General features: G+C 39.9%; 1 protein-coding gene across 1 annotated transcript in view; it reads right to left on the reverse strand.

The window, feature by feature from the left end:
• Positions 1–17,037, reverse strand: part of ecpas (Ecm29 proteasome adaptor and scaffold) — a 108,052-nt gene that overhangs the window by 76,298 nt on the left and 14,717 nt on the right. The window contains exons 3-6 of the mRNA XM_078571174.1: positions 16,149–16,265; positions 14,864–14,982; positions 3,481–3,630; positions 1,464–1,617 (exon numbers count right to left, since the gene is read on the reverse strand). Coding sequence (XP_078427300.1) covers positions 1,464–1,617; positions 3,481–3,630; positions 14,864–14,982; positions 16,149–16,265 — 540 coding nt within the window. The remainder of the gene's footprint in view (positions 1–1,463; positions 1,618–3,480; positions 3,631–14,863; positions 14,983–16,148; positions 16,266–17,037) is intronic.

Below are 17,037 nucleotides of genomic sequence, written 5' to 3' on the forward strand. Positions count from 1 at the left end.
TATTCAAACCCAGGTCCCCAGAGCATGACCTTGGGTCTCTAGAATACGAGCCCAGTGACAATACAACTATGCCACTGCCTCCTCTACATAAATGTGGATTTCCCAGCACCAGTGGACCAGATAGTCCCATCAGAGCAGCGGCTTCCAACTATTCAAATTTTTTTTATTCGTTCATGGGGCACTGTTTTAAAATTAGGGGTCATCCTTTTACAACAGAGATGAAGGGAATTTTTTTCTCTTGAGGGTTGTGCGACTTTGGAATTCTCTGCTTTAGATGGTGGTGGAGGCGGGGTCATTGAATATTTTTAAGGCAGAGGTAGATAGATTCTTGTTAGGTAAGGGAATCAAAGGTTATCGGGGTTAGATGGGAATGTGGAAATTGAGACACAAGATGATCAGCCATGACCTTATTGAATGGCGAAGCAGGCTCGAGGGGCCGAATGGTCTACTCCTGTTCCTATGCCACCTATCATGAATGCTAACAGCACCACTGAAATGATTTAGGCTGGTTGCAAGTTATCCCGTCCGTAAGAAACCAGCAATGCCCTTTTTAGCACTGCCAGACTTCACAGACCTACCCCCAACGTCATGGGAGGTAAATGACCAGACTGACGGGGTTGTTAACCTAAGCAGCTGCAAGATTTGCATTTGCGCTTTAAACTTTGGAACTGATTTTCACAAATATTATGCTTGCACATTTATCTATTGTTGTGCAGCATAAGCCGAAAGAGTTCTCTGATCGAAATAGGACTGAGAAAAGAAAGGATATGAATGTCAGTTTGAAGAATGTCCACACTTAAAGAGTCAAAGCCTTTATTTCAAAAAATTGTCAGAAAACACCTCAGACCTTTTTTCCCTTAAAATGTATCTGCGTCACACCTGGTTCGGTTACCTAAATTTTTACTGCACAAAAAAAAAATGCCAACAGCCTGAAAGCAAGCTTTGTACTTATGGCACATTTTTATTTAGCTGGTCTCCTTTAAAATCATGTACAGGCTTTAGAACTCATCTTCTCCCAATGAACAGTTTTTGGATGAGGTTTTGGCCAAAGCATTGCATTGCACTGCATGAAGATTGCTCCAGTTTGGCGGGTGCGTGTCAGGAAGAGAAGGAGAAACTAATAACGCTGGTTTGGTTCCACCAATGTACACTTCATAAATCAGTCAGTTATTTACTATCACAGATTGCCCTCACTTTGCAAACCAAGTTCTACCCTGCTAGCAAGGGCCAGCTACACAATGACAAGCAGAGGCATTATTTTCTTTTGGGGGGAGTGAGCAGCTTTAGAGTGGGGAAAGGAATTGATTTGTTTTCCAGCTAGCTCATCTTACCTAATTTCAAATCATTAATTAACAATGTTGAAATATTGGTTGCAACGTGTATCCCATTAATGAATGCCCTTTCATAGTTCAAGAAGCCCACTGTAATCTATCTGTTCACCATCGCCAATACAAATTCCATACCTGTTCCAGCTGTTCAGGCGTCCAGGGGTTATCACCAACAACACGTTTGGCTGCATATGAGCTCATGCCCGGCGGTGGCTGAGCAATACCACCAGTACTAGAACCTTGCTGTGAGCCCTGGCTTGGACGATTCTGGGGCTCGCTCAACACAAACCTAAACCAGAACCAGTTGTAAGATGCAACAAAACTTATTTCTAGTAACATTTGTTACAATATTTCTAGCTGAAAGCATTATTACAGAAAAGCCACGATGAACTGTTTACATTCAACAGGCCACTAGACCACTTTGCAGGACACAAGGGTGTTTATCAATTCCAAAAAACAAATAACTTTTAGGAACAGATTTGAAAGACATCTTGATTTTTCTGAAGCTTTTGCCTTATATCTGCACCTGCTGTGATCAACGCCAGTGAAATGCTCAAAAAATCTGAATTATGCTTGATTGTTAAAAAAAAACCTCTAATTCCACCCCCATACATTGCACAAAGTATGGTTTTTATAGCACAATCAAATCCACAAAGTTTTTGGGGGTCTGGCCTCACAATGCCCAATGGAAGACACTGAAAACAAGAAGATACTGATGACAGGTGACCATTTGAGTGCAATAACCTAAACATGATACCCAGTTCTTGGATGTCTCCATAGGTAAATGCACGGTATATATATAGTAGTATTAGGTTACACACAGGAATGGTTAGTCAATCTGTAGGGACACTAGTGGAAAGCACAATAGCAGCATTACAAGAGGTTTTTTTATGCTTAAGAGAGCTTTGTTATAATAGGAATATAAATGATAAATTCACTGAAACTTACAGCACAGAAAGAGGCCATTCAGTGCATCGTGCCCATGCTGGCACTTTGAAAGAACAGTTGAGCTTAATCTCACGTCCCTGCTTTTTTCTGCAACCCTGTAAGTCCCTCAACTTCAAGTGGCTGTCCAACACCCTTTTAAAATTACTTACGGAATCAATCCAAGTGAAAACATTTATTTCCCCTCTAGATCTTTTGCTAATGATTCTGAATCTATTGATACCAGGTGGGATTCGTTTCTCTCGATGTACTCTGTCAAAAACTCTCTGCATCTTGAACACCTCTATTAGGTCCCCTCGCAACCTTCTCTGTTCCAAGGAGAACAGTGCCAACTTTTCCAACCTCTCCTCAACCTCACTGCTAACATTCTGGTCAACCTCCTCGGTACCCTTTCTAAGGCCTTTACTTCTTTCCTGAAGTGTTGTGCCCAGAATGGTCCACAATACCCCAGCTGAGGCCTAACCAGTGATAACACAGCTGCACCTCAAGATTCTGAGTCAATTCAGGAACCCACATAGTATGCCAGCAGTGAAGATTCACACCCCAGCTCTGTTGGTTGGACTGTCTGATAAGGAATATTGCCACGTGAAACAGAAACCATTATTTGGTGGAAAAGAATGTTGAAGTGCGAGATAGATTGCGGTAAATCTGACACTCATTTGATCCAAAAAAGTTTCTCCAAGCCTTCCTAGGGACAGGTCAATTTAGTGAAAAATTGATTCTTATTACAGGGGTACCTGGCTCTGCACCATCCAACATTAGAAATACATCATTCTACAGCAGCAGCATTCTAATTCTTGATGGCATGTTTTATATTTTTTTCCCCAATAGAATTGTGCTAGAAGAACTGGGAAAAAAAGATTGACATGTTTAACTCTGAGATTAGTATCGAGACTGCTCTATTGTGTTTCAGTGAATGAACTGGCTCCTGTGGAGCAGCTGGGCTGAATGGCCTGTTTCTGTGCTGTAAATTCAATGTAATTGCAATGTTGAAACACTGGAATTGTTCAAATACTTAAGAGATGCAGGGTATTGAAATACTTTGTGTTTTTGTGGAAACTAAGTTGAGAAAAGAAACAACGTGGAGAAGAATGCTTTGTTTTCTGGCGGCATCAGCCCTGTACTAATTAACCGATACCCCTTTTAATAATTTCCAGCAAGTAAGCAGACTTCATTTGGAAGGGAGGGAGAACTTTTATGTACATACCCGTAAGGCATCAACAGAACGTCCAACATAAAGTCTAACAACTGCTGAACAATCTTTGGTTTCTCTCCCAAGTTGAAAATAGATATTCCTTTGGTTTTTTCTGGTGGGTATTTCATATAATACAACGCTGGAATTAGCAACTGCATTAGGCTGGAAGACAGAGCAAAGATTTTCATCTGATTTGCAACTACGCAAAAGATATTTATTAAAGTTTTCTTTTCAAATGCAGCAAAAACATTTAAAATGACACACTCAATGCAAAATCTTTCAAAGCTATTTTATAAACCTCTTCAAAAAATGTTGAAGACCTATCCATACTCAATTTTATGTTTAAAAGCTGCTCAAAATTTAAATCTTAGAAACCTGTAAGTTGGTCATTGTGTGTTAATGAACCATCACGCCGTGTTGACAAGCCGTGGTTTTGAGCTAATGGGCATCATTATAGATTTGTAACTACCAAAAGTAAAATTGCAGGCAAAGATATCATCAGAATTCAGCAGACTACGTTGTTCTAGTGTAGAAATAAATGGCACTCAGAGGAGACATTAGGGAGTTGATGTTTGGAATTTTGTAACCTTTTGGCCCTGGTAAAACTAATTTTATTAATCCACAAATGACAAATATTAATTTAGCTTGTGATAAATTAAGACAAACTATGTCCATAATATTGGTATTGACATCTCTTAATATTCCAGTCTCCACACTATAAAAAGGACATAGAAGCACTCAAGCAAGTGCAAAAAAGATATACAATGATGGTAGCAGAAATGAGATATTCCAGCTATCAGGAAGGATTGAACAAACTGCAGGTTTTTTCTTTGGAAAAGGAAAATTTGGAGGGGACCTGATAGAGGTCTTTAAAATTATAAATGGGTGGGATAGGGCGATTTGGAGCGCACATTCCAACGTATGTGCAAACTCAAAACTAAGGGCCATAAATACAAGCGCAAATTGCTGTGAATGCTGGAGTTCTGATCAAAGGCCATCAACTAGAAACATTAACTCTGCTTTTCTCTCTCCACAAATGCTGTCAAAGACTTGCTGAGTATTTTCAGCATTTTCTGTTTTTATTTTAGATCATTAAAACAAGATAGTTGCAAATAAATCCAACACGGAAATGGGGAGAAATTCCTTTCTCAGCGAGTGGTTAGAAACTTGTTACTACTGGAACTAGTTGAGCTAAATAGCTCAAACCTAAAAGCTTTCAAAAGGAAATGAGACAAGCATGAGGGAAAAAGGAATAGAAGGAATAGTGGCTGAGATGAGTGCTACTAACACCAGCAAAGAAAAATTGTGCTGTATAGCTTGTATCTGTACATTTATTTCTATTTTTATTTCTGTTGGACTGTTGTAAATAACATATCTTTTTATTTTCTGTTGGACTGTGGATTAAAATTACAATGGCTGCAGTTTGAAAGACATGTCCACTGGGACAGGATGAGAGATATATACAATGTTGCAGTCCTGGAACAGAATGTGCCATGAAAGGCAGGATGGTGCCAGAAAGGAGTCCTGGACCAGGGGAGCTGTCTGACAACAGCATTTTAATTGGCTTCTGGCCAAGTGACCAGGGTTTTGTGTGGTAACCGTGCAGCAGAAAGCTCTTGGCCTGCAAAGAGAAAACATCTAAAATCTCTTTTCCTCATATCTCTATAACCAGCTTTCTCTCTGGGGAAACCCCTGTAAAAAGGAAAAGGGGAAACCACTGTTAGAGACACTGAAAAGCAAGTTCTCAACCAGTGAACTAAATACTGAAAGTACTAGAAGGCCACCTTGTGTCATCAACAAGAACTGAAAGGAATTTGGAAGACATCGATCAAAACCAACCCACTGAATCCTGTACTCTGGAATTGGTGCTATTGAACTGTTTTATTTTATCCCACCCTTAAAATCCATGTTTTGTGTGTCTTATGTGTGTATAGGGATTAAAGAAGGGGGTAGAGTTTAAGTTACAGTGTCAGAAGTTCTTGTGTGTATAGGGATTAAAGAGGGTAGAGTTTAAGTTACAGTGTCAGAAGTTCACAGTTCATGTTTCTTTCTTTTGCCATTGGCTAACGACAGTTTGTTCAATAAACAGTTATTTATGTATTAAGTTTACAAACCTGGTGCTGGTATTTTGTTAACCTAAATTAAACAGTTAGGTAGAATTGGGGCAATCTGATGGTTTGGTCAAACCTGCCACATTTGTCACGGCTCAGGGAACAGTGGGTCTTGGTACCACAGTGCACTATCCCCAGTGAGTCATGACAAAGTTTGGGGGCTCGACTGAGATATTTTGGAACAAAAGATGATAGCGATTTGGTGTAGATTTATTAAGTAATAGATGTTAAAAGGAAACACCAGGTTTGTACTGTCAAAAATAAGATGGCACTGGAAACTGCTAAAGCTTTCCTACAAGTAGAAGAGATGTCCCTGACGATTTTACAAGGAATCCCAAAAGCCAGGTTACTCGAATTGGCAAGTAAATTAAGAGTAGGATTAGCTGTTAAAGCTAGGAAGGCAGAGATAATCGGAGAGGTGGCACAGCATTTGAAACTGGAAGGAATACCCGAGAGACCAAGTTCTCCAAGGGGTGGTTCATTGGAATGGGCTCGAATTCAGTTGCAAATAAAAAATTGGAATTAGAGGCAGAAGAAAAAGAAAAAGAAAAGGAAAGAGAAAGGGCATTCCAAAGGCAGAAAGGGCAGAGAAAGAAAAAAAGAGTGCATTTCAAAGGGAATTAGAAATGGCGAAACATAAACTTGAACAGGAAAGAACAGAAAGAGAAAAAGAGAAAAACAGAGAATTCCAGCTTAGAATGCTGGCAGTTAAAAATGAGACACCAGTAGGTGAGGCAGGAATTATTTCCAAACCTGAAACCAGTGGGGAGATGTTTAAATTTGTACAAGCTCTTCCAAAATTTGAGAAAAGGGATGTTGAAGCATTCTTTATTTCATTTGAGAGGATAGTCAAACAGATGAACTGGCCAAAAGAAAACTGGACATTGCCCATACAGAGCAAATTGACAGGTAGAGCACAGGAAATTTATGCTTCACTGTCAGAGGAGGTTTCTAGGGATTATGATGTGGTGAAAAGGGCCATTTTGAGTGCATATGAGTTGGTCCCTAAAGCATACAGCCAAAAGTTTTGAAGTTTAAGGAAACAGCCTGGGCAAACTTACATTGAATTTGAAAGGATCAAGCAAAGTTGTTTTGACAGGTGGACATAAGCATTAGATGTTGAAACCACCTATGAAGTTCTCAGAGACTATTCTCTTGGAAGAATTTAAAAACTCCCTACCTTCTGTAATAAGAACCCATGTTGAAGACCAAAGGGTTGCAACTGCTAGACAGGCAGCAGTAATGGCTGCCGATTATGAGCTGATCCATAAAACTAAACGTTTTTTTCATCATCCCCATAAATTTGAAAAAGGTAGAAAGTGGGAGAGTGAAAGGAAGGCAGGTAGCCAAGGTAAATAATGGATAGCCGGGAATACCTTGAGATCTCCTCCCCAAATCAGGAGGGAAGGTACGGAGGGGTGGAGGCGAAACTCAAAGGCCTAAGTGTTTCCATTGTAATTCATTCAGAACGCTAGGAGTTGTAAGGGAAGCCCATGGGACTTACTGGAATTCGAAAGTGTGAATCTGAAAAGAAAATGCCACGGATCAAATTGTAGCTTTAACTACAAATAAAGGTCTGGAGGTAAACACTGCTGTGAATGCAAGTGAAATGAATAAGGCAGATGAGAGATATAAAGGCTTTTTGTCGAAAGGAAATATAACCCCTTTTTCATCAAATGATGCAGCTAAACTCATAAATATATTAAGGGACACAGGAGCTACTCGAACTCTTTTGCTGGAGAAGGACCTAGTTTTCCCTCCAGAGAGTTCAATGAAAGCTAAAGTACTGGTAAATGGGATATGTGGAGAGTATATCCTGGTTTCATTGTACAAAGTGCATTGGAGTGTGATGTGGTGTCTGGATCGGTGGCTGTAGGAGTGGTTAAGAAATTACCTGTGAACGGAGTCGATTTACTCCTGAAAAATGATTTGGCAGGAGTGAAGCTTATAGATTCGCCCATAATTAGTCTGAGACAGACTAAAGAGACGGAGCAGTTACAAGAACAGGTTCCTGGTATTTTTTTTTCCATTGTGTGTGGTGACCAGAGCAATGGCTAAACAAAGTTCATCACCAGAGGTCAAGGTAATACCACGATCAGATGTCAGAGTAGCCGAAACTTTCTTTAAGGATGAGGATAATTCAAAGGAAGTGTTTGGCATGTCTTCATTAATTGAGGCTCAGAAAGCAGATGCAGAGTTAAACAAACTAGCACAGTCAGCTCACACCGAAGCTGAGGTGGAAGGAGTGCTATTACATTAAAAACGGAGTTCTGATGAGGAAGTGGAGACACTCTCACAGACCTGTGGATGAGGAATGGATGGCTGTTCATCAGATAATGGTACCACCCAATATATCGTGAGGAGATATTGCAAGTAGCACATGAAATTCCTATGGCAGGATGTGTAGGAATACAGAAAACCCAAGCATCGATAAACAGGCATTTTACCTGGCAAGTCTTCATAAAGATGTGGTGCAATTTTGTAAAACGTGTTATACATGTCAGGTAGTAGGTAAACCTCAACCTGTAATCAAACCAGCACCTTTAATACACATACCAGTTTTTGAAGAACCATTCAGTCGGATATCAGTAGATTGTGTAGGATCATTACCCAAAAACAAAAGCAGGACATCAATATATCCTTACAATCATGGATATGACAACCCGATTTTCAGAAGCTATTCCTTTAACGATAATTACAGCTAGGGTGGTAGTGGAAAAGTTAACTCAGTTTTTCACTCGTTATGGCTACCAGTTGAAATACAATCTGGCCAAGGTTCTAACTTCATGTCTAAGATGTTCCAGGACATAATCAGCATTTCAGTATCAAACAACTAAAGTCTACTGCCTATCACCAACAGACACAGGGAGCTTTAGAGAGATACCATCAGACTCTCAAAACCATGATTAAGTCCTATTTCCATGAATTCCCAAAGGATTGGGACAAAGGATTAGATTTATTACTATTTGCTACCAGAGATTCTCCCAGTGAATCGACTGGATTTAGTCTATTTGAATTGATCTGTGGTCATGAAGTAACAGGTCCCTTAAAAGTGATTAAGGAAAAGTTCCTATATCAGAAAGATGAATCCTCGATGTTGGATTACGTGTCCATGTTTTCAAAAAGACTCACAGCAGCATGCAAAGTAGCACGTGAGCATTTGAAAATTTCCCAAGCAAAAATGAAAGAATGGGCAAACATGCTACAACTAGAACATTCCAAGCAGGAGATGAAATATTGGTATTATTACCTTTGCAGGATGAACCCCTGAAAGCGAAATTCAATGGCCCCTACAAGATAGTTGGGAGATTTAGTAAAATGACTTATCTGATTGATACTCCTGAGCGCAGGAAGAAGAAACGGTTATGTTACATAAACATGTTGAAACAATATCATCGCAGGGAAGATGATAAGACAGAGCAAGTGTGCCAGGCGGTAGGACTAGTGGAGGATGACAGAGACAGTAAGGGCAAGGTAGAGGGAGAAGTAGACAGTGAAGTGAACCTCCTACAATTCAACTAGCCAATACGCAAATACTGGGACAGTTAGACACAGCATTCTCATATTTAGAGGAAGGACCAAGGAAAGATCTAATAAGGTTACTTAGGAAGTACAAGGGAATTTGTAGGGGTACACCTGGATGTACTACATTAGCTAGACATGATGTGGATGTAGGAGACTCAGTGCCGATAAAACAACATCGTTATCGGTCGAGCCCAGAAAAACAAGCTCAGTTAGAAACAGAGATCCAATATATGCCTGGCAATCAACTGATTGAGCTTAGCCAAAATGGGAGTTCACTGGTAGTATTGGTTCCTTTGCCGGATGAATCCACTAGATTTTGTATAGACTACAGGAAAGGGAATATAGTAACAAGGACAGATTCGTACCCAATTCCTCAGTTAGAAGATTGCATCAATAGGGTTGGCAGTACGTCATTTCTTTCTAAAATTGATCTTTTGAAGGGTTTCTGGCAAGTGCCATTAACATCAAGGGCTAAAGAAATATCCACCTTTGTTACACCAAGTAGGTTGGATCAATATCTAGTCATGCTGTTTGGGTTTAAAAACGTCCCAGCTACATTCCAGAGACTTATTAATCAAGTCGTAGCTGAAGTATATAACTGTATAGTTTATTTAGATGATGTCGTAATATATAGTAACACATGGGAAGAAAACATGTAAAGCAATTATAGGACCTGTTTAAGCAATTGTAGTTGGCTGGCTTAGTCATAAATCTGGCGAAAAGCGAATTTGCAAAAGCAAGGGTAACTTATCTAGGTCACATTGTAGGACAAGGGCAAGTGTTGCCAAGAACAGCAACAGTGAATGCTCTAATAGAATTTCCATTTCTAAAACTAAATGAGAAATCATGAGGTTTTTGGGAATGTGTGGGTTGTATAGGAAGTTTGTGCCTAACCTCAGCACAATAGCTGTACCTCTCACCAATTTAAGAAAACAGACAAAAATGGTATGGTCAGCAGAATGCCAAGCATCTTTTGAAAAGCTGAAGGCAATCTTAATAAGTGAACCAGTGTTGGTTGCCCCTGATTTTACCAAAACTTTTAAAATGGCAATTGATGCTAGTGACTTGGGGGGAGGTGCAGTCCTATTACAAGATGATAAACTAGGGATAGAGAAGTCGGTGGGGTACTTTTCCAAGAAACTAAATCAATATCAGAGGAAGTACTCTACAGTAGAAAAAGAAACTCTAGCATTTTTGTTGTCTCTTCAACACTTTGAAGTTTATGTCCAACAATAACAAAGAAACATTAATCTACACTGACCAGAATCTGCTTGCATTAATTGAAAAGTTTAAAATTCAAAATGTGAGACTGTTTAGATGGAGCCTATTGTTTCAGCCATTCAGTGTAAAAATTGTTCACATTGCCAGCAAAGATAACGTGATCACAGATGCATTTTCCGGATGTAAAATACTAAAATAAGTTAAAGGGGTAAGAAGTGCTGAAGATTGTATAAGGGGGAGGAAGGGTGAATGAAAGTAAGTCTTGTGTTTTGTTGCCCATGTGTCATATACCTTGTGATGAAATGCATTCTTGAAATGGCGTTTCATCCCTTTTAAGGATGGAGGCATGTAAAGAACATATCTTTTTGTTTCTGTTGGACTGCTGTAAAGAACATATCTTTTTATTTTCTGTTGGACTATGGATTAAAATTACAATGGCTGCAGTTTGAAAGACACGTCCACTGGAACAGCATGAGATATATATAATGTTGCAGTCCTGGAACAGAGTGTGCCATGAAAGACAGGATGGTGCCAGAAAGGAGTCCTGGACCAGGGGAGCTGCCTGGCAACAGCATTTTAATTGGCTTCTGGCCAAGTGACCAGGGTTTTGTGTGGTAACCGTACAGCAGAAAGCTCTTGGCCTGCAAAGAGAAAACATCTAAAATCTCTTTTCCTCATATCTCTATAACCTGCTCTATCTCTCTGAGGAAACCCCTGTAAAAAGGAAAAGGGGAAACCACTGTTAGAGACATTGAAAAACAAATTCTCAGGCAGTGAACTAAATGCTGAAAGTGCTGGAAGACCACCTCGTGTCATCAACAAGAACTGAAAGGAATTTGGAAGACATCAATCAAAATCAACCCATCAAATCCTGTACTCCGGAATTGGTATTATTGAACTGTTTTATCCCACCCTTAAAATCTATGTTTCACGTGTTTTATGTTTGTATAGGGATTTAAGAAGGAGGTAGAGTTTAAGTTATAGTGTTAGAAGTTAGCAGTTCATATTTCTTTCTTTTGCCACTGGTTAATGACAGTTTGTTCAATAAACAGTTATTTATGTACTAAGTTTACAAACCTGGTGCTGGTATTCTGTTAATCTAAATTAAACAGTTAGGTAGAATTGGGGCAATCTGGTGGTTTAGTCAAACTTTTCACATTTGTCATGGCTTGGGGAATAGTGGGGTTTGATATTACAGAGCACTATCCCCAGTGAGTCGTGACACCTTTTACAACATATTTACAAGCTGAAGCTTTAATTTAGTGATCATCAGCTACTTAATAGGACATGTGGGTTGAGAAAGAAACTACGGGCAGTAAATTAAAGCTTTTAAAATAATGATAGAAAGTATTGTCCATTTCATATTTTATTAATATTCATTAGAAAGGAAGAAAGAAAAAGCTGCATTTATGCAGTCCCCTAATGTAGCCTCGAAGGCCAAAACACTTTACATCTGATGAGTTACTTCATGAACTGCAATATGGTCATGAAGGAAAATGCAGAAACCAATTTAGTGTAGAGTTAAACACATCACAAACAGAAAATCAGAATCAATCTGTTTCTTTTATGGTGTTAGATGAGGGAGGACTTTTGGATAGGTCACCTGTTATTCTTTGGACAACGCAATAGGATCCTTTATCGCTACCACAACAGGAAGACGAGAACTTTGTTTAATATATAATCAGATAGACAGCATCTCTGACAATACAGCATTCTCTTTGTACTGCACCAGTGTGAGCCAAGGTTACATGCACCAGTTATAACAAGGCACAAGTGCTATCAACTACTGCTTTCTTATGCCTGTTGTAGATGTACAGCAACAACTATACTTTTACATTCATGTGGTTAGGCCAGGTAATTACTGCATGGTTAGTGAGTGTATCATTGTGATGCCTCCTTCATATTCGTGATTTGGGCAATGAGTCATTATATGTTCCATGGTCTGTTCTGGGTGATCACAATTGCACTTTGGATTCTTGTTAATTTAAAATCAATTAAACCAAGCTGATACTTAGATGGCCTTTTTAGATGACACTTAAAAGGTGTAAAAAAAAGCATTAATATTTGGCATTTAATGTAAAGGAAATCCAGTTGGCGGGTGTGCAGGGTGGAAAGTTAGAAAATGTGAAACCTCAGTTAAAAAATAGGCTTTGAAAAGGTTTTGTTTTAGTAGGTGGAAAGAAATGGTGAAAAAATAATTCCTACATAGAATTTGATCATGTTTATGATCCTAATAAAATTATGCATTGCCTCACAACAATTTTCTCCTTAACTAAAAGACAAAGCTTTGCCAGCAAACTACAGTACATTAAAGGAATTGGATTTTCAAACAATTTAAGATAAAAGATTTTATTTACTATTTTGTTCAGATCGAGTCATGAGGGGATTTAAACTTCTCCTTCACCATCTTCTCATCGTCCCTCTCAAACAATCTGGTATTGAGAAGAAATACACAGACAACTGGTATCATACCTTGCATAAAGGAAGATGGTTGTGGTTGTTGGAGGTCAATCACCTCAGCTCCAGGACATCATTGCAGGAGCTCCTCAGAGTAGAGTCCTAGGCCCAACCATCTTCAGCTGCTTCATAAACGACCTTCCTTCTATCATAAGGTCAGAAGTGAGGATGTTCGCGGATGATTGCACAATGTTCAGCACTATTTGTGACTCCTCAGATACTGAAGCAGTCCATATCCAAATGCAGCAAGACCTGGACAATATCCAGGCTTGGGCTGAAAAGTGGCAAGTAACATTCATGCCACACAAATGCCAGGCAATGACTGTCTCCAACAAGGGAGAATCTAACCCTTTGACATTCAATGGCTGAACATCTGGGGGCTACCATTAACTAGAAACTGAACTGGACTAGCCATATAAATACTGTGGCTACAAGGGCAGGTCAGAGGCTGGGAATCCTGCAAAGGGTAACTCATCTCCTGACTCCCCGAAGGCTGTCTACCATCTTCAAGGTACAAGTCTGGAGTGTGATGGAATACTCTCCACTTGCCTGGATGAGTGCGGCTCCAACAACATTCAAGAAGCTCAACACCATCCAGGACAAAGCAGGCTACTCAATTGGCACCCTATCCACAAACATTCACTCACTCTACCGCCACACACAGTGGCAGCAGTGTGTACCATCTACAAGATGCACTGCAAGAACTCACCAAGGCTCCTTAGACAACACCTTCCAAACCCTCGATTGCTACCATTTAGAAGGACAAGGGCAGCAGACACATGAGAACATCACCACCTGGAAATTCCTCTCCAAGCCACTCGCCATCCTGATTTGGAAATATACCGCTGTTCTTTCACTGTTGCTAGGTCAAAATCCTGGAACTCCCTCCCAAACAGCATTGTGGTGTACCTACACCACATGGATTGCAGCGGTTCGAGAAGACAGCTCACCACCACCTTCTCAGGGACAATTAGGGATGGGCAATAAGTTCTGTGCTAGCCAGCAATGCCCACATACTATGAATGGATAAAAAGACACATCTTCCTCTATATTTATAAAAGGACTTGAAAGGTACACTTAAAGTTGTGGTTGCGTTCCTGAAAATCGTGATTTTTAAGTGAAACGACTTTAAGTGAATCATAGGTTCCCAAAGGAATCAATATTAAAACTGGAGTTAGGGTCCTTCAGACATTTCTTGCCTGGAAAAACCAATGTACAAGTTCAAATACTGCACCATACATGTGCAGCACTGTGCATTCCTAGCTGCAATAACTTGTAAAATAAAATAAATCACTAAATAAACAAGAAATACAATATACAATACATTAAATTGTTCTAAAAAATTACAGTACTCACCTTAGCACAGTACTTTAAGATTGACCAGGCTCCGTCTAGTGGGAGAAATTGGTTGGTGCAGGTAGCCCCTAAAATCTCAGAACTACCTGCACCGGCCAACTTCTACAACTAGATGATGACCAGAACTTCAGTGCAAGTTCAGAAGTGAAGCCAGGAGGGGAGTCAAAAGTTGGGACCTGCTGAAACAGGCCCTGAAGACTGTAAAAACAGAAGCCAGGCATCGGCATGGCCCGGTGTCAGGAAGGGTAGGAGCAGGAGGAAGAAGGACTGAGGGCAAAGGTGGAAACACCGCGGGAAAAGTCATCAGAGCAGACAGACCATAGAAGAGGAAGTCTGTGGCAAATGACATTAAAGTGAAACTGGCAAAGTTAAACAGATATATTGACACTACTTTATCAACGATGCTAAAGTGAAACAACGTTCAGTGAGTCGACGTTAAGCGGGGATTTCTGAACTGCAGATTGGTTATTTATACATGGCTAGTCAACACCCTAATCCAAGGAAATTAGAAACATTTTAGGCAGTGCTTTCTTATCCTTTTAATTACTTTAACATATTTTAGCAGTTTCAAGGAATTTGAGTAAAATAATGTGCCTTCTTCAAAGCCACTGAATTAGCATTTTTACAATACAAACATCAACATTTTGCTAACAAGGGCTTTTTCTGACGTCAGGTTTCCATCAGTATTGCAGTACTGCACCATGCTGCAATAACGAATACTGTACCTGTCTTGTTGTGGCTGAGGCTTGCTTTCCATTGCAGTAACCAAGGAAGGTGCTAATTCACATTGTTTCTCCACAGATAAACGGGGGTACCCCATCTTGATATATATTATAGTAAAATTCTGGGATGTAAAAAAAAAAGTTTGTTAAAGACGTGCATTTTATAAGATGAGAGATTTCATTTTGATAACTCCTCTTGGTCGGCAAGATCAGAGGTTCCCCAAACTCTGTTTTAATGAATAAATATCATGGCAACCTCACTGATGTAAAATCAACACTGTCAGGTAAGAATGAGTAGAACAGAGCATTTGTCCTTTTCCAAATAAATTCAAGTAAACTCACTTTCAAAAAGATCCAATGTCAAGAAAATGAACATTCTTCTCGTTTGGTATACAAGGTCAGTATCAAGTGTTCCCACACCCAGTACATCATTGGCATTAAACCTAATCCCAAAAGAACATTCCTGGTGCAATGTTAATTCTCCCCCTACCACATCTCTGATTTTCTTTCCTTTTTTAAAATTAATTCACAGGGTGAGAGCATCATTTGCAAGGCTAGCATTTATTGGCTGCCACTACAGGTACTGATTTTTATCTGGGCATAGTCCCATTGGCACCAGAAGTCCCCTGGTACCACATTCCTAGTGGCTATTCTTCACTTCTGAGCCCAAGACAGTAAGTGTTTGCAAGCTACGTGACTGCGGGGGGCATACCAGCTCAGCCCGATCCTATTCACAAGCAACATCCACAGCAGCTACAGAGTGACTCTGATGGGAGAGTCCGGGCCAAAGGCATACAACCTTAAAATTTGAACTAGGCTGTTCAAAGAAGCACTTCATCACACAAAAGGGTAGTGTAAATCTGGAACGATCTCCCAAAATGAATGCTGATTGGGTTCAGATATTGTGAATTCTGAACGGCAATAATAAAAAAGACTCCTAAGCCTGTTTAATGACGATTTAAATTTTTAATTACACATCACAATCCTGGAGAAGCTTTCTCTAATTCCTTTGAACAGCCATGTTGGTTCGCCACTGACCCCACAATATAGGTCTGGACTAAAGTCACTGGTCCCTCCATTTATGTCCCCAAATTGGTGAATAAAAATCATGTGCCGTGAACAACACCCATGCGAGATGCATGAGGTTAAACCACGGCATGTTCACATAACGGACCCACTTCCCACCACCCATCCAACCGCCAGTTCAGGTCATTTTAGTTCCTTAAGTTGTTGGAAACAATAAATCCAAAAAAAAAATCTACAAAAGGTAAATCAGATAGGTACATACTGTGACAAAGGAAACAGCAGCAGGATCCTGATATTGAACCAGCAGAGTTTCCACCGGTAACTGGATTTTAGGTCGACTCTTAATGCGCTTGTTCAGATGAACTAGCAGTTCCATGACCTGAATTTGAACACAGGAACAGCTGCTTACTTCACTGTAACAATAACTTGCACTTACATAGAACCTTTGCTCTATACACGATTGACAGTGCAAATCATACTTTTTTCCAGCAATACCATCATCCGTTGGCCTGGTGTCATTATTGTCTCAAACATCTATGAACTGATCAATGGGGAGGCGGTGGCAAAGTGGTATTGTCACCAGACTAGTATTCCAGAGACCCAGGGTAACGCCAGTAATAACGCAGTTTCAAATCCCACCACGGCAGATGGTGGAATTTGAATTCAATAAAAAGTCTAATGATGACCATGAAACCATTGCCGATTGTTGTAAAAACCCATCTGGCTCACAAATTACCCTTAGGGAAGGAAATCTGCCGTCTTTACCTGCCGGCCTACATGTGGCTCCAGATCCACAGCAATGTGGTTGACTCTTAAATACCCTCTGAACAAGGGCAATTAGGGATGAGCGATAAATGCTGGCCTAGCCAGTGATGCCCACATCCCGTGAACAAATAAAACCATGGCTCTTGCTTTTTTTGCATCAACTGAATTTAAACCTGCATAGTGGTAACAGGATTCAAACGTTAAGTAAAGGATGGTCATCAAATGTATAATAACTGTGAATCAAGCTACAAAGCCAATCGGTAACATGGTTGTTATGTTACTAGACTAGCAATCCAGAGACCTGGATTAATAATCCTGAGATCGTGAAGTCAAATTCCATCATGGCCGTTTGAGAATTTGAACTCAGTCAAAAATATCTGGAAATA

This window comes from Cetorhinus maximus, chromosome 2 (genome assembly GCF_964194155.1).
Source record: "Cetorhinus maximus chromosome 2, sCetMax3.hap1.1, whole genome shotgun sequence".
NCBI lineage: Eukaryota > Metazoa > Chordata > Chondrichthyes > Lamniformes > Cetorhinidae > Cetorhinus > Cetorhinus maximus.